Below are 18,648 nucleotides of genomic sequence, written 5' to 3'. Positions count from 1 at the left end.
TTATTTGATCTGAATAAGGCTGCATTGATTGATGCAAAGCTTCTCGCTCTGGCAATGCACATTAAAAATTGGAAATGGATCCTGAAAATTAAGATTGGGACATAGCTTTTGTTAATATGGTCTAGTTTAAAACAATATTTCTTAAAATTCGGAGGGCAATATGGAGAATTAGCAAGATGAGTGATCCATTTTTGGAAATATATGATGAACATATTTAGATTTGGTTCTGAAGTTGTTTGTTTAGTTGTGGGTATATTAGTCTCAGATCACACAGAGCTTTAAACAAACAAACACACACTTTGGCAAAGAAACAACAGGATGTATGTCTATTGTTCAATATTTCTTGCTCTACTTTGTTTTGCACGACTTTATTTGCTCACATTGTTTACCGTAGAAAGTGGGTGGAGACCCACTACACCCCTCCCCATTGCTCTCACCCGCCCCCCCCACACAAACAATATTCACTAACCCCAACTCACCATCTACATTTTGTGAGGAAAAGTGCAGCAAAACAAAATCAAGCTAAAACAATTCGACCAATTGTTGGTCGAGCATTAAACCCAATGCTAACCAAAAGGGGTCAGAACAATCCTGTTACCACTTTTTTTTTAACAATACACGTGGAATTTAGAGGAGGAATCACCCTGTTGGTGAGGAGATGAAAAGTGCAGGCAGGACATTCGAAAGGTATGGAGCATTGCAGCGTGGGTATTACCACTCTAACAGCTTCATTATGTACACACATTTACAAATATGTACAGTGACATTCGAGGGGTATCAGGTAATAATGTCCCCATAAATAATGTCCCCATAAATAATGTCCCCATGCATAATGTGGCTGGGAAAAGCCATTGACAACATTATATGAGGGGGCATTATGTATGGGGGTGGGTTGTGGGGATGTTCCCTGCACCCCTTGTAAAAAAAAATACATTTGCGGGTAGCGGGGGTGTCCCCCGCATGTTCAATGTAATAATGTCTCTGCAAACAACTGCGACTTTTTTGTTAGGAGACATTTTGCAGGGACATTATTACATGGAACCCTTCGAGGGAGGTGAGGGGGGGAACAAGAAGAGGCTTGCACAGGTGAGCCCACAAGGGCAAGGGGTGCAGTTTGAGGGCAGATTTGAATGCAAGAATGCTGGCAATATTCTTTCTATTGGCCGGGAATGTGGTAATTTAACTTTGCCTAGACTATGGCTTGGCGAAATTTTTTACTTATTGTTGGAACTATATATGTCACTGGCAAAACCAAGGGCCCTCCCCGTTCAGTAATGGCTTGGCATGCTGAAAAACAGTGATCTAAGGGGGCTACGCAGAGCAAGGCCAGGGGTTGGGATTCATTCAAAATCTTCCAGCCATGTCTCTTCTGATTCCCTATACATGTCACCTCCAACCTTTCACCAGCGGTCTAAGTGCAGACTGACACAGCCAAACACAGTGCCGGTCGGCAGACACTGGCTTTGGCCCACATGCTCCTGGCCTGCCAGTGAGGTAAGCCAGTGTATCTTTAAGTTCCCGATGTTGAATGGCCACTGTGTATCTCACACAACTAGCAAATACAAATGGCTGCCACTAGCTCATAAGGATGCACAGGGTTCATCCCACTGTATTAGGATGACGAGACGTCCTGGTTTTCCCGGGACAGTCCGGGTAAATCGCCATCCGTCCCTGGATTTTGCAAGGGTGGGTGCCCAAGGTCCCTGTTTTTGCCGGGACCCGATTTCGAAATCCCAAGAATCGGGTCCCGGCGCAACTCTAAATGTGAAAACGGGGGCGTGAAAAGCATTTCACGCCACCATTTCCTCTCCCTTCCTGTCACATCCCGTTTTTATTGGAAATTGCCATGGCGTTTATATGAGCGCTCTTCAACACACAGAGCCCGCTAAAACTACAATTCCCATCCTCCTGCTATGTTAGTCACGTGACACGCACGTACCACGTTGCCGTGCCTTCTGAAGACCGTATTTAATACTGTCTGTTCGAGTGCCAAGTGCTCCTAAACTGTGTTAGTTCCGAGCACTGTTTCCTGACTCCTGTTTGATCTTGAATCCTGTGCTTAATTCGAGCCTCCGCCTCTGCCTTTTCCTTCCCTGTTTCCGACGCCCGTCCCTCCTCGACTGCTCTCCCCAGAATCCTTGAACTCGGCTTGCAACTCGACCTCCACTTGTTAAAGTCCTCTGGCTGTGACGCTTTCTCACTCGAATACTATAGTAAAGGAACTATCATGGGGTAACGCTTGTTTCCTCTGCCTTTATTTTTGTTTGCTTAAACATTTTTTTTGGCACTGTTTATTCTGGACGCTTTGCTGAATCTGCAATTGGATTGCTTTGGACATATTTGGACGCTTTGCTGAAACCGAATTGGATTGCTTTGGGATATTCTTTGGGACGCTTTGCTGAGTCTATTTTTGAGCACTGTGGACATCTTCTTGGGACGCTTTGCAGCACGGATGTCCTGATACACTGGTGCACTCCTCCTTCACGTTGATATAAGCTTTCTCCTCTGTGTCCAATACTAGTAGGTTACTGGTACATTTTTCCTACGGAACAGGTAAGAGTGGGTACTTGGGGGTCTTGTTTGCTGTTCATTTGGCAATACCTGGCTGCATTCTGAACGTCTGCTCTGCTCTTGCCTCCTTTAGCTCTGCTGAGTCTGCTCCTGCCTTTTCACTCAAGCCCTCAGCCTGACAGGTGGAATAGATTCATGTAGGCTGAGCTCTTGGGGGGGAAAGTCTTTGGCCTATCACGTTAGAGACTTTTCGTGTTCGAAGAGAGAAGGATACTTTTCCATAACTGGGAGAGTGTTATCTGCGACAACTGGGATACCATACCTAGGCTGTGACACTTCCCCTGCCCGGCCACTTTCGTCCAATAAGAGGGGTGTGCATGTGAGCACACCCCTCACCGCGCCCCACCCGACCCCCGCAACAGGCCAGCGACATAGAAATAGGACTATATTTTTATTTATGTTAGTCCCACTTTTATGTCTATGGCCGTCTCGTTTTTTTTGGTGAAAAATCTGGTCACCCTACACTGTATACATATTCCAGAGTGCAGGTATGGGAAATGGCCTACCTACCAGAGTGAGAGCTGCGCCCACCAAGGTCAAAAATCATAAAGAAAACGAAAACATTCTGCCTTCCACACGGGGAGTGCTTTATTTTCCACATGAACTATCCTCAAATTGCAAGGTACGTCTCCTTTGTTGTCATGGAAATAAATGATGCTGGCGTTTCTCGTCTACTCTTTAGACGGGCTTGGAGTATGCCCGCTGCTTGCTGCACACAGGCGCAATGGCTGTTGTACCCTGCTCCGCCCACCATCCAGACTGCCCAATCCGAGTGGCAGCTGGTGTCCCCTACCAGAGTCACAATTTCAGTAGATCTGGGCTGAGAGTGGGAAGGACTCTGACACACATCCGGAAATGGCAGCAATGTTAGTTCACCGACAAACGTGATTTTGAAAGACTCTGTGTGGCGGTCTGCATGTGTGGGTGATGTCACAAAGGAATGAGAATGTACGGGGGGGCGTAGCTCTAGGGTAAATTGCTGGGCTCTGACAAGAGGGCAGCCTCGAATTCAAACCCCACTGCAGGGCCAAAGAAGCCTTTCACCCTCCCCAGGGTGATACATCGAGTAGCATTAGGAAATGGCCAGATGGCCTGCTATTTCCTGCTAACCTTCATACCCAACATGCCGATGTTAAATGACCTTACCTGTTTGGGGAAGTTATACTTTACTGAATCGGATTTCTCCATTACCAAATACAAAAATTAGTCAAACCCAGAACTTTGCACATTCAAAAAGTTGATTTAAAAACATCACCCATTTGACAATTTAAAATCTTCCAATCACACCTCAGCGATCAATGCACAGCCCCCTCCCCTGCCCATATAACCATAACAAAACTACTAAATCAGATTTCACTAGGTTGTCAAATGACCAGTGCGGCAAAACAAGGCCTTACAATCCTGAATATTATTTTTGATATAAAGGGGACTTAACAGATCCTTCCGCAGGTCCAACTGCCACTTACAAGTCAACAAGTAGTAGCACAAGTCCTCAGGCGCAGCCAGACTACAAGGACACCATTGCATCTGCATCTGCACACCATCGGCTCTGGAGGTTCGCACTTACACCTCCTGCGGCGCCAGTCCATGTAGCACTCAACATTCCTAGCACTTCATATGTGGCTCAACCATGAGCTCGGACTCCACAGCACTTACCCCCTCTTCCCTCTTTCTTGCTGCACTTGCACGTTCTGAATTCTCCCAAGGCATAGTATGTTCGTCCCGTCTACCTGTTCCCCCCTCTGCTCTTAAATATAATGTTTTCCCACTCTTGCTCCCTCCTGTGGGCGCTTTGAAACAGTATTTTCTTAATCTATAAGCACCTAACAAACAAACAATAAATAAATAAATACATTTCAACGGGTTACCCCTTCCCTGGTTTGTACGGACCTCCGGGGGATGACTTTTAAACAGATCATCAAAATAAGTTTTTGACAGTCAAGTGATGGGATTTAACCCACAACACCCCGAGCTTCTGTGCTACCTCTCAATAAGGTGATCACACTCGATGAACCCAACAAGCGAACTGATCTCCAGTCCTCTTCCTGGTCCTCACATTTATTCGCATTTTTAAAGCGCTCACACTGCCCAGGGGCATTGAGGTGCTGTTACAGGAATGTGTGTCTTAGTTGCAAATTTATAACGTGCTTAATACCCAGAGGTTTCTAAGCGCGGACCCGGGGATCGAACCTGTGTTGCTTCGTGTCGTCTTGTTGCCAAGGCGAGCACGTTGCCGCTGAGCTATCCTCCCGGGACATAGTGCTCTCCTCTTATTCATGAATTTGAAAGCTATCGTGTTTGAATGCTTCATTGTTCCTGCAGCCTTATCCCTGCAGTTCCTCAATATTTTGCAACCTTCGTAAAACCATCTATACTCGGGCCAGGGGGTGATCTGGTTAGTTCCTCTAGAATATGTTGTGTATTTGAGTTCTTGGGTTGTGCCTGGAACATTTTCAGAAAAAAGGAACCCAAACATAATCCTGGCAAGTGTCACAGATGTGGGCACCCCCAGCTCCAAGCGGAGAGCACCATTTGGCGTGCCCAGTGGGAGACCAGTTAACTTTTTTTAGGATCCCCTTCTGAATGACCTCCAACTTGTCACACTTCAGGTACACCCCCCCCCAACGTTCACTACCATACAGTAAAGCAGTCCCTACCTTGCTCTTATTCATTTTATTTATTGAGCATTTGTTAGGTGTCTTATACAAAGAATGTGTTTCAAGCGCTACAAGGCAATATAGGAAGAGAACAGGGGAAATAATAAGGGTATCTGGTCATTCCATCTAATGCCATTCCATCTAATGCCATTCCATCAAATGTTTTCCACCTGAAAAATTTGAATCGAATGCATGTTTTTGGGTGGTAAAGGGTTAATTTTTATTTCAGGAGGATTTTAAAGGGTAAAAAACAGGGGTCCCCCCCAAAAAAAGAACAAAGAAAATGCATTTTTCTGATGCAAAAAATCAGATGCAAGGAATTCGATGCAATGACCAGAAACCATAATAATAATGGAAAAACAGTGAAATGCAGTCATGGTCCTACTAGGCCTTGTGGCATTTCGATGTGCAAGTGCAGTGAGGAAGGTGCAGGAGATACGGCGAGAAGAGGGGTGACAGTGTACAGAAAATTGGGTGCATGTTTTTGCAAACATTTTGACAAGACAATCTGGTTTTCCAGCCCAAAACAATCACTGCACTCTTTCCTCTCCAAAGTGATCTCTCAATTGTACCCACTCTGTTCTGAGGGGTGTTGGATAAGGTTTAATGACAATATTCAAAAGGAATGCAATGAGATTTCTCATTGCTACCACCCTCAACAAAGGCAACATGAAATCTCAGATATTGCCTGCTTGGGTACTAATTGGCCACACTCTGGGCCAAGGGAAAAGGAGGCCGGTCTATAACAGAACATCCTCCTAGCAGAAGAGAATGGGACATCACGAGGCGACGGGGACCAACAATGTGAGAATAGCGCTGAGTGATCCACCCTAAAGCGTCAGACCCCGAGAAGCAGCCAGGCAGAATATGAGCAGGATGGGAGGGCCTGCTGGTTCAAGCTTTCTGCTCAACCACCACCGCTTCAGCAGCAGTCCCTGCCCGCTTGACAGATTTTCACCAGCATGCCAGGAACTTTTACTAGATAAACACACATTGAAATGTATTCCAAGTCATCTCTTGTCATCTCTTGTCATCAGGCTTCCTTGTAACCCAAAGCCATGAACACAGAGGAACACTCAGGGCATTACTGCTTAATTGGGTGTCTGTAATGGATTGAATCCTGATGGCATGCAAGGGAACACTCAAGACTTCTGTGCATATCTGGGTGTCTGTAAAGGACTGACCTTCCCTCGTTGCATGCAGGGAAACACTCAGGGCATCTCTGCTTCACAGGGTGTCTGTGAAGACTGGTGTCCTTTTATGGCATGCAAGGTAACACTCAACACACCTCTGCCTAGCTGGGTGTCTATAATGAGTTAGACTCTCCTCTCATAGCATGCAAGGGAGCACTCTAGGACATCTCTGCTCAACGGGGTGTCTGTCAAGGACTACAGTCCTCTGATTGTTATAATAACCAAAGCGGTTTCTAAGTGCAGACCCGGGATTCGAACTTGTGTTGCTCTGTATCGTCTTGCTACTACTCGTGCTCTCATGACATGCAGGGGAGCAATCATGACATCTCTGCAAGCTGGGTGTCTGTAATGAGTTAAACTCATCTAGTGGCATGCAAGGGAGCACTCCAGGACATCTCTGCTTAACAGGGTGTCTGTCAAGGACTACTGTTCTATCAAGACATCCAGGGGAACACTCAGGGAATCTCTGCATAGCTGGGTGTCTGTAATGAGTTAAAATCCTCTTGGCATGCAGGGGAACACTCCAGCACATCGCTGCTTAACGGGGTGTCTGTCAAGGACTTATCGTCTCTCATGGATTGCACTGGAACACTAAAGACCAAATTCATTCTCCTGGGAAATACCACCACACATTCCCAGATCCAGAATGAGCTGACTGGCATGAAGCTCAACAGATTCACACTTCAACCCTTACCCAGTGCAAAGTCTCTCAGCTTTACCATTAAGACTGAATACAGAACACACATCATCAAGAAGACCCCAAAAGCATAGTACCAGCTTGCCCACCTCTGCATATCCCTGGTTGCATCCCTGGTCTGGTTTCAGAACAGCTGTCTAGGTCCTGGCCATTGCTCACCTGGATAGTGGCAACAACTTACACGCAAAAGAATCAGGTTCCACCTTTGCCTTTCTGAAAGCTATCCAGCACGCTGCAGCACAACTCATCACAGAAGTAGGAAATGTCAACCAAGGAGCTGCACTGGCTACCCTTTGAGCACACATCATGTTCTAGACAGCCTGCATCACCTACAAAGCAGGCACAACCAAAGTACCACTCTTCCAGGCTGAGAAAGTCACCATCTCTGGAGGATAGCACACCACCAGAAGCTGCACCATTGCCAGACTGGAAACAAGGAACTACAAAGGGTTACAGACCAGGAAGCAGGTCTTCTCCTGCTATGCAGCCGTTCTCTGGAAGAGGTTACCAATGCAGATGGCACTGGCACCCTCCATCCTACACTTCAGGAAGTTCCTGAAGATGCTCCTGTTCAAGGAAAACCTTTCTAGTCATTGACTGCTTCTCGCAACACTTATTCTCCCCCACTCTAGCCCCTCCTGTCCACCTAAGAACATATATATATATATATATATATATACACACACACACAAACACACACACACACACACACACACAACCTCTGTTATTTCCAGCTATGTTTGTGCTTTATAAATGCTATGCATGTAGCAATATATAAAAGGCATCTCGGCTCATCTGGGCTTTTATGATGAATTAAACCGCTCTCATGTTATGCAAGGGAACGCTCAAGACACATCACCCTGCACTTCAGGAAGTACTTGAAGACCCTACTTTTCTAATGTCACCTCACCAATCACTGTTTGCTCCACTCAACCCTATTGCCCCCGCTACCCCTGTGGAGCTACTCTCCTCCCATGCACGCCCTATCTAGCCCAGCTCTTCTACTACCCCACAACCTTATTTGTAATGCCATGGTTGAACTCCCTATAAACAGTGCCCTGTTGCCTTCCTGCTAGGTTCGCGCTTAATAAATCCTATACATAAATACACATGCCAAGACATCTCCGCTTAACTGGGGTGTTAGTAAAGGACCCCATTCCTCTCACAACATGCAAGGGAACACCCAAGGCATCTCTGCTTAACTAGGGTGTCTGTATAAGACCACATTCCTCTCACAACATGCAAGGGGACACCCAAGACATCTCTGCTTAACTGGGGTGTCTGTAAAGGACCACGTTCCTCTCGAGACATGCAAGGGAACATTCCAGGACATTTCTGCTTAGCAGGGGTGTCTGTAAAGAACCACATTCCTCTCACGACATGCAAGGGAACACCCAAGACATCTCTGCTTAACTGGGGTGTCTGTTAAGGACCACATTCCTCTCACAACATGCAAGGGAACACCCAAGACATCTCTGCTTAACTGGGGTGTCTGTAAAGGACCACATTCCTCTCACAACATGCAAGGGAATACCCAAGACATCTCTGCTTAACTGGGGTGTCTGTAAAGGACCACATTCATTTCAAGACATGCAAGGGAACACCCAAGACATTTGTGCTTAACTGAGGTGTCTGTAAAGGACCACATTCCTCTCACAACATGCAAGGGAACACCTAAGAAAACTCTGCTTATCTGGGGTGTCTGTAAAGGACCACATTCCTCTCACAACATGCAAGGGAACACCCAAGACATCTCTGCTTAACTGGGGGGTCTGTAAAGGACCACATTTATTTCAAGACATGCAAGGGAACACCCAAGACGTTTGTGCTTAACTGGGGTGTCTGTAAAGGACCACATTCCTCTCACAACATGCAAGGGGACACCCAAGACATCTCTGCTCAACTGGATGTCAGTAAAGAGGGAATGGTGAATTTGCTATTGTGGCCTTCGCCTGTTCATTGGTGTGGGGGCAAGGAGAGGTGGTAGAAGGAGGGAGGAACAGGGGGTGGCACATGATGCTAGTTCCCTTTAGGTAGGGCAATGCCCAAGCCTTTACTTTTGGACTCTCCACCCAGTGTTTGGATAAGGTAACAAGGCAGGGTCTTTCAGGGGTGCCCAGGTAGAGGTCAATGCATCTCGCAACACGGGAAAGAGTGTGTTTGGAGGAAACAGAAGGGCAACCATACAGTGAGAGCTGAGGGACATTTTGTTTATATTAATATAAGTATGATCACTTTTCTCCAATAGAAGAAAAGTGTCTCTACACTTATAATGTGTTAACATTTGGATGCAGGAGGCAACCTCCATATCTTGATAAATTGTCAAGTCCGAAACGTTTATACTCACAGTTTGTATCTCACACCGTGATATGCATGGAGATGAACTTAAGACGTAGAATGAATACATGCTTCATTAATACAAAAGTTATTAATGTATACAATGCTTATAATAAATGGGGAAGTGTGAGCGGAAATTGGGGCAAGTGTCCACCCAATACTATGCAGCTTTTTTAATAAAGCGCAGGACCGAGTGAGCACCAATATTTGGAGGTTTCTGGGGAGAAATGGTCCAGTTCTTTGGAAGATACTGGCTGTTGATAGAGTCCAACCGTGAGCTAAAAGCTGCACCCAGAGCTGCCATTGGAAAGGGAGCCTGGACTCAGTGTATGAAGATGAAACAATGCCGTTGGTAGCATTTATAATTTGAGGAACGATGGCCAAGCTATGGCCCATGAGAGTCTCCACATGACTACCTTTGGCACTCAAGGTAAATATCAGACTCAAAGGACAGGGGGTGGGGAAAGAGGAGCGGCTTAGCCACTTCCACTCTGGATGGGCCATAGGCACTGATCCCAACTTCTTTAGCACATCCTCTCCCGGGCCTTATTGAGATTCAGGTGGAGTGCATCCTACCTGTTCCATGAGTGATTCGGACTAGTCTGAGCAGATGAGTCCAAGACAAGATTATTCTGAGCAGATGAGTCCAAGATAAGACTAATCTGAGCAAATGAGTCCAAGATAAGACTAGTCTGAGCAGATGAGTCCAAGAGAAGATCTTCCTTAATGATCAGCACTAACTTGCTAGAACCCAGCCTTCCCTGAGCCAGTGCTTGAATTATTTTAGCTATTGGGGAATATGGGAAGAATCCTCTCTTTTGAATGTCAGGTTTTCAAGCAAGGCAGCTTTCAAACTGTTTTTGCTTAGGTTTTTCCGGTTGTGAACCTCAAAAGGGCACACAGAGCCCAGCATTGTCCCCCTGAGAGGAAATCCATTGGTCCAATAGAGAGAAAAGAATAAGCCAAATATCTATGATTTGAAAGAAATAAAAAATGTATTATTTTGAACAACTGTATGTCAGAATGTAAGTTGATATGCATGCTTATCAAAGATTACTACAGCACAGCTTTGGCATGACGGCAGCTGCAGTAGGTAACCCACATGCCAGCTGCCAATCTCTTCATAGGTCATTTATACCCAATCTCTCCAACAGAACATGTCACAAACGATACATCAATAAAAAGACCAGGTAATAGAAAAAAACAGTAATGCTTAAAAGTAATTTCAAACAGTGGCGTAGAGCGGCTGGTCTGGACGTAGGTGCTCTTCCCCAAGTTCCCCTTCGCCTGCACCTGCCCAGATGCACTCCAGGGCCACCCTCTGCACTTCTCCAATGCCCTTGGCCAGATGTTCTAAGAAGCCCTTCACCTGAAAGCGCTGCGCATGCGGTATCTGGTCATTGTATCTAATGCCAATGCATCACATTTTTTCCATCTAAAAAAATGTGCATCGAATGCATATTTTTGGGGGGGTAAAGGGTTAATTTTTGTTCAGGAGGATTTGAAAGGGTAAAAAACAGGGGTTTGAGGGGGGAGGGGGGGTGCCCCACCGCAAAAAAAAGAAAAAAAAGAAAAAGGATTTTGATGCAAATTTTTTTGATGGAAGAAATTCTATGCAAATGCATTTGATGCAATGATTATAAACCCCTGCATGCCCTCTCCTGAGGTTTCTCCGCCCTCTGCTCTCCCAGCGCCACCCCCCAGCTCGGCTGGATAAGCAACCAGTGGGATGCAAGGCTTCTTAATCTGGGGGTACTATCTCCCCAATCACCTAACCCTCCTCCATGTAGTCCTGACCGTTCCATGAAGGGCGCCCACTGTGTACCAGATCACACAGTATGTATGCATGGCGATGCTTAACTGCACAGGCATTGAGTGCAGTGAAGCCCATGTTGCATGTGCTAAGCCTAGACTTGGCTGGACTGCTCTCCCTAACTGCATTGATCTTTCCCTTAGCTCACGGACCCTATATGGACCGGGAGCTGCGCAAGAATTGCTAGATTGCCACCCGTCCCCGGTCCACTTGCGCCTTCTTTTTCCAATCCTGGCGTTTTAGCCAAGAAGGTTTTGCATGCTGGGGGCTGTAGGATCGAATTGACAAAGGAAAAACAAACCTACACCTGTCCACGTGCAAACCCGAGTCCAAATAAGGCATTTCTTAAGCATTCCTGTGTTTCTCCATTCTTTTCCCTTTAATGAGTTGCTTAATAGTAGTTTATGATTTGTTGTTTTTTATACTGCTTACTGTTTACTTTTGCTGTTGATTACAGTTGTGAAAATGAAAGTTTTTTAACCGACTAAGTAAGCAAATTGTTTAAAACACACTTGATGCAAGCATTTACCAAGAACTACTCAGGCATGTGCAGGGCAAGCCAAATGTCAACTATCTAAGTAGACAGTGAGTGAACATGCTATGAGCCGTATTGGGAATGCCTGGAGAGTAAATGGACTGCTTGCGGAAGAGACATGCTGATCACTGCTTGGGAACTGCTATTTACACATTGCAATTTCGTGGTGCTTGCTTGAGAACTGTTAAGCAGCATGTCTCTCTACCTAGGGGAAGTCAAGGCTGGATGAAGGCGCTATTGAGGACCCGGGTCACTTTCAAAGGATGGAGGTGGGCCTCATGTTGACGATGCGCCCCTCTGCACCTGGTAGTAGGGATAAGAAAGTAGACTTACCCTACAACGACGATTATAAAATCTAGTAAATTCCAGCCGTTGCGCAGGTACGCGTTGGGATGAAAGAGAAGACCGTATGCGATGACTTTCAAAAAGGCCTCCACTGTAAAAATGATGAGGAAGAGGTACTCCACGCGCTCCTAGGAAGGAAGAGAGAAAGGGGGTTACTCTCTGGCATTGCTGGCCCGAAAAGGCTCTCCCACACAAAACACAAAGGCCCGCAATCACTCAAGAATACACATGACACAAATCACCTGGCCTAATAACTAACTCAGATGCTCGAGTTTGTCCCTCAAAGTACAACAACACACTGTTTATACACATTGGTATCTTTAGAGGTCAGATACTGGTCAGAGAATAAACAGGTGACGGATTCCAAAGAGGTTACTAATGAGGATTTGCTAAACATACATTTCATCTCACACTAGGCAAAAAACACACACATTTAGAAACATCTTTGCGCAATTACAATCCATTGGTTTTACTGAGCACGGAGCTTTACAAGAAAAGAGGAAAGCGGGCGAGTTCATTTATACGTCACAAAACTATAGCTTAGAGGGAATAGTGGTCATTTTGAAGTGTGCACCAAGAAACTCGAACACAGCACATTTTTGCAACAAAATGCAAAACTTGCACAATACAAAATGAAAAATATGTGTTTTGTGTCGAAATGCAGGGTCATGTGGCATTGTGCCGAACTGCAGTGTCATGTGGTATTGTGCCGAATTGCAGGGTCGTGTGGCATTGTGCCGAATTGCAGTGCCATGTGGCATTGTGTCGAATTGCAGTGTCATGTGGTATTGTGCCGAATTGCAGCGTCATGTGGCATTGTGCCGAATTGCAGTGCCATGTGGAATTGTGTCGAATTGCAGGGTCGTGTGGCATTGTGCCGAATTGCAGTGCCATGTGGCATTGTGTCGAATTGCAGGGTCATGTGGCATTGCGCCGAATTGCAGTGCCACGTGGCATTGTGCCGAATTGCAGGGTCATGTGGCATTGTGCCGAATTGCAGTGTTGTGTGGCATTGTGGCGAATTGCAGTGCCATGTGGCATTGTGCCGAATTGCAGTGCCACGTGGCATTGTGCCGAATTGCAGGGTCATGTGGCATTGTGCCAAATTGCAGTGCCGTGTGGCATTGTGCCGAATTGCAGTGCCACATGGCATTGTGCCAAATTGCAGTGTTGTGTGGCATTGTGGCGAATTGCAGTGCCGTGTGGCATTGTGCCGAATTGCAGTGTCATGTGGCATTGTGTCGAATTGCAGTGCCATGTGGCATTGTGCCGAATTGCAGGGTCTTGTGGCATTGTGCCAAATTGCAGTGCCATGTGGCATTGTGTCGAATTGCAGGGTCATGTGGCATTGCGCCGAATTGCAGTGCCACGTGGCATTGTGCCGAATTGCATTACCACGCGGCATTGTGCCGAAATTGCAGGGTCATATGGCATTGTGCCGAATTGCAGTGTTGTGTGGCATTGTGGCGAATTGCAGTGCTGTGTGGCATTGTGCCGAATTGCAGTGCCACGTGGCATTGTGCCGAATTGCAGGGTCATGTGGCATTGTGCCAAATTGCAGTGTTGTGTGGCATTGTGGTGAATTGCAGTGCCGTGCGGCATTGTGCCGAATTGCAGTGTCATGTGACATTGTGCCGAATTGCAGTGCCATGTGGCATTGTGCCGAATTGCAGGGTCATGTGGGCATTGTGCCGAATTGCATTGTCATGTGGTATTGTGTCGAATTGCAGGGTCATGTGGCATTTTGCCAAATTGCAGTGTCATGTGGTATTATGCCGAATTGCAGGGTCATGTGGCATTGTGCCGAATTGCAGTGCCATGTGGCATTGTGTCGAATTGCAGGGTTGTGTGGCATTGTGCCGAATTGCAGTGCCATGTGGCATTGTGTCGAATTGCAGGGTCATGTGGCATTGCGCCGAATTGCAGCTCCACGTGGCATTGTGCCGAATTGCAGGGTCATGTGGCATTGTGCCGAATTGCAGTGTTGTGTGGCATTGTGGCGAATTGCAGTGGCGTGTGGCATTGTGCCGAATTGCAGTGCCACGTGGCATTGTGCCGAATTGCAGGGTCATGTGGCATTGTGCCAAATTGCAGTGTCATGTGACATTGTGTCGAATTGCAGTGTTGTGTGGCATTGTGGCGAATTGCAGTGCCGTGTGGCATTGTGCCGAATTGCAGTGTCATGTGGCATTGTGCCGAATTGCAGTGTCATGTGGCATGGGTGCATGTGTTGCCCACGCATCTAGTAGGAAGGAAAGTTTGGCGTTTTGCACACTACAGACACACCACCTTATGGAATTGATACATACATGTGTGATTTTGGAACCGAATGGTAAAAATGGATGGGATGAGGGGCGGACATGATAAAAGGCAGTACGGGGTTAGGGCACGGTGTGAAACATGAGCAATACGGCTGCAATTAGGGTGCCCCCCTGTTATTTGAAACAGCATTATTTCAAAAGTAACAATTCATAATTAATAGAAAATGCAATACATTTAACAACGTTTATTCTTCGATGTTAATTGAAACAACACAAAAACACATTTTAAGATAGTACCTTTAGGCTTTGGTTTTAGGAACGTATTGCTTTGTAATTATCAATAAAACAGGATAACACACATCAATCCAACCTAACCGGTCCCTTTTTCTACGTGACTAATGGTGTTATTTTAGGTGTTCTGGGGTGTCTAATGCTAAAATGCTGGTTTATGGTATGTTGTTTTGTAAGGTCATGTTATGGCTTTGTCGAAGCAATCCTAATTTGTACATGTTGGAGAACCAGTGCAGAGTTGCACCTCATAGCACACGGGGTCAGGACCGTTCCATCCTCAGCTAAAGACCCTGGCCTCACCCATCGAGGATCACTCCTCTGGCACTTATTCTAGCGCAATCAAACTAACCCTGTTCTCAATCAGAGAATAGAGGTCACTATTCAATATGATGACCGAGCTTCTGCTTGAAAACCCTACACAACAAAGACAAGCGATTTGAGACCGCCAACAGGGGCCATTTACCACTCTACAAAACACCTAAATGAATAATGCAATGATATGACCGTGAATGTTTTGAAAAGGCTAAAGTGTCATAGAGGGACCTGTACATGTTGACCAAACAAGCCAATCTTCCTGCCAGCAGTTTAGCACAAGAACAGAAAGTTGCACATTTGCACTTTTCTATCTTGCACTTTTTGGGCCCGATTCATGGATTATTTGCCCGGTTCAAATTGAATTTGCACCGCTGAAAAGTGACTTTGCACTGCCGACACAAACCCTGATTCATGGAACTGTGCAAAGTGTATTTTTGCCGGGCAAAGTCAGAGCATGGTCATTTTTGCAGCACCTTGCGGGTGATTTACCAGAAGAGCCAAGCACCAGCTGAAGAGGTGGCTTGGCTCCAGAACACTGGCAGAACCCTAGAAAGATGTCACAGGATAACGAGGGCTCCTGGGAGCGGAGGCAAACGTTAGAGGGCTCAACCGCCACACTGTCTCGCACACAGAACAGGACTCTTGAGGAAGTTCAGGGACACCTGGTCTCCTTGGGGTTCGTCTCAGAGTCCTATGTCCGGGGGCACGGAACCTTGCTCTGTTGACTTTGGCTTCCTCTTGCCGGCATTGTTGCATGCCTCCGTGCCTCAAAGATGGCACAAGCACCATATTAAACACCAACATAAACTGTAACATGGAAACCCTGATGCCTGCGGGCTTTGCCGCAATATAAATAAATAAATAAATAACTCAAGAGCTACACTTCACCATTTCAATCCATAGAGATGATCGCAATGATTGCTTCTAAGTAGGCCCACGAAGATCTTCGCGGCAGTGGTCCATGGATGACTTTAAAGGGCAAGTGAATGCAGCGGGCCACATCAATGCCTGTTAATGGATATATGTGTGTGATGAACACAGGTAAGACTAGAAAAGGAGGGCCCGTTTCCCCATTTTATGCAGAAATTGCCCATGCACCCTTATCATCAGCTGTTCATACTCCCCCTGCCTTCCACCCGGAACACCCCTCCAACCCCCCCCCCCCACAACAATTTACATACAATATCTATGCGTGATGCACAGCATGGTTCGCTAGGGATGTGGAAAGGATTGCTTAATCTGCAAATATGGAGACTTTAATGCAAGAAGAGTTTCCATTTGCAGTATGCGCTGTAGGAATGCTACCCTCTGTTAAACCATAAACCGTTTCCGGGCCGCCATTGCTGGGGCTGAAGCAGGCTGGCGCCTGGAAAGCAAGGGCATGCCTGGTGACCATGCTGTACCCATGGGAAGGTTGGAGGGCCTGGAAATCGCCATCTGCAAACCACATTTATAATGTCTATATTTAAGTGTGCAATTTATTAAATCTTATGGACATCTTTCCAGGCCCCTTCCACTGCAGTTTGGCAGTTTAGTGCAGATCTGGGCGAACCAGGAGTCCCAACATGTAGTCCTGCCTTCCCAAAGTGACAAACAACTGTGTGATCCTGTGTAAATCCGTGTGATCCTGTGTAAATCCGTGTGATCCTGTGTAAATCCGTGTGATCCTGTGTAAATTCCTCAATCCGCCTTTACTTCATTCCCATGATCTGAAAACCTTGGAATCACTTGCCTTTGAAACCAGCTAACAACAGAACGGGGCTCTTTAATTGCATGTGTGTCCAATCCCTTGCTGCGTTACAGGTGGTGGTCTTGCTCTCCTTGAGGAAGGGCTCCCAGCCAAAAGCCAGGAAATCCTATGGGATCCCCAGAATCCATTGTGCATATTCTCAATGCTGACATTGGCAGGTATTAAAGAGGTCAGGTAATCTGGGGGGTGGGGGGTGGGGGGCTCCCCTTACTCCCCTGCACCATTACCCCTTCTCCTGTAAATACTCATCGTGCTGTATTTTGAGCTCGCACAGGGCGTGCTCACATGGAGATGTCCTGTACTTTACTACAGTGTTGAGCCCATATATGCACTGGTAGTAGGATGGCCATGTGACCCCCATGCCACAAGGGCACCCCTCTTCTAGTCCAAGGCTTACAGGATAAGAATGCACAGGTTTGTAAAATGGAACCTTGAGACTGGGTAAGTAGGATCACGTGACATGGGGGCGTCAGGGATACTATCAAACACAGCCCATAAGCACCAGCATGTTTTTGCTTCGGTCCAGAGCCAGGAATTGCCTGGAAACGTTGCCAGAATGTGGGTGATTCACTGTGGCGCTCATCTCGTGCTTCCATTCAGAAAGAAAGTGAAGAAAGACATCTATTCGCTTTGGCTTCATGTGCTCAATGGAGCGTAATTGTGTTCGATCGCTGCCTTTTGTCATCCATGACCATGGGTGTTAATGCTCAGAACACGGGGCCGCGCGCAGCAAAATGCATGAATAATCTCATCATTAACTCCATTGCCAACAGTGGCTGTAATTTGCCAGTAATAGACGCAGTTAAGACTCGATGCCGTCGCAGTTCATGCTGCATCAAAATATGAAAAGGAATATTGATACCCTGAATTTAGAATTAAATAATGGGTTCCTGAAGTAAGCAATCTAAGGTAGGTCAAATGTATTCAGCTATCTTCTTCCTTTGCCTGAGCCTCGCCTTTGCACAAGGATGCAGCCTCTTTTAGGTTTGCAACGGAAATCGTCGCTCATCTAGGAAGGACTGCTTCACCGCTTGTTTTGAAAGGGATTTGCACTTGTGCCCATTTTTCAGTTTTGAGCTAACATGCTTGTGTCCAGAAGTGCTTTATTTTAGTACCAGCGGTCCCTGGCGTAATTTACGCCATTCTATCATATCTCAAAGGTTAATAATCAAATATCATTGCACTTTTATTGTTATTTATTTATTTATTCATTTATTCATTTGTTGAGCGCACTAAGCCCAAGGGCATCGAAGCGCTGTGTGTAGGACAAAGGCAGTTGTTACACTTCCAGAGAAATTACACTTATACTTGAAAATTAAATGTAAATGAGCTGCACCCTTGAAGGTGGGATCAAGCTGTTGTCTTGCAAGGGTGGTCATTAGTTATTCCCCACTTAGTGTGAAACGGAATGTTTTCAGTTGCTACCTGAAGGACCGGTATGATTGCTCTGATCTCAAGGCAGGAGGTAAGGAGTTCCAGTTTTTGGCCGCAATGACAGGGAAGCTCTGACCACCTGATCTTTTCCTCCTGACTCTGGGAATTGTGAGTTGGTTGGCGTAGATGGAGCGGGTAGGTTTGGCTGCGTGGATTTTTTTAAAAAAAGGCAAGCAACTTATATCGGGGCTGTGTCCCACAGGCATTTAGGCAATATGACCTGAGGAGGGGAGGCATTACCGGTCGGGTAATGCCCCTGGGGCCATAGTTAGAATCTGAAGCGAAGCAAGGGCTTATACTAAGCCCAGTGGCATTACCCGACCGGTAATGCCCCCCTCTGAGGGTCATATTACCATTAGTAACCCGGCATTTCGTAACGGGGCACTAATTGCAATTTTTCTCGCGTCGCCGCCAGGGATTGGGAGAAGGGACTATATGTAGTCCCTTCT

General features: G+C 46.3%; 1 protein-coding gene across 8 annotated transcripts in view; it reads right to left on the bottom strand.

Moving 5' to 3' along the window:
* Window positions 1–18,648, bottom strand: part of CACNA1C (calcium voltage-gated channel subunit alpha1 C) — a 2,322,072-nt gene that overhangs the window by 1,569,131 nt on the left and 734,293 nt on the right. For all 8 annotated transcript variants that reach the window (XM_069628642.1, XM_069628646.1, XM_069628641.1 and 5 more), the window contains exon 4: window positions 12,137–12,276. In XM_069628642.1, the coding sequence (XP_069484743.1) occupies window positions 12,137–12,276 (140 nt within the window). The remainder of the gene's footprint in view (window positions 1–12,136; window positions 12,277–18,648) is intronic.

This window comes from Ambystoma mexicanum, chromosome 12 (genome assembly GCF_040938575.1).
Source record: "Ambystoma mexicanum isolate Mex_15411 chromosome 12, UKY_AmexF1_1, whole genome shotgun sequence".
Classification (NCBI taxonomy): domain Eukaryota; kingdom Metazoa; phylum Chordata; class Amphibia; order Caudata; family Ambystomatidae; genus Ambystoma; species Ambystoma mexicanum.
The sequence above is the reverse complement of the archived record's forward strand: the minus strand, read 5'-3'. Positions and strand labels throughout refer to the sequence as shown.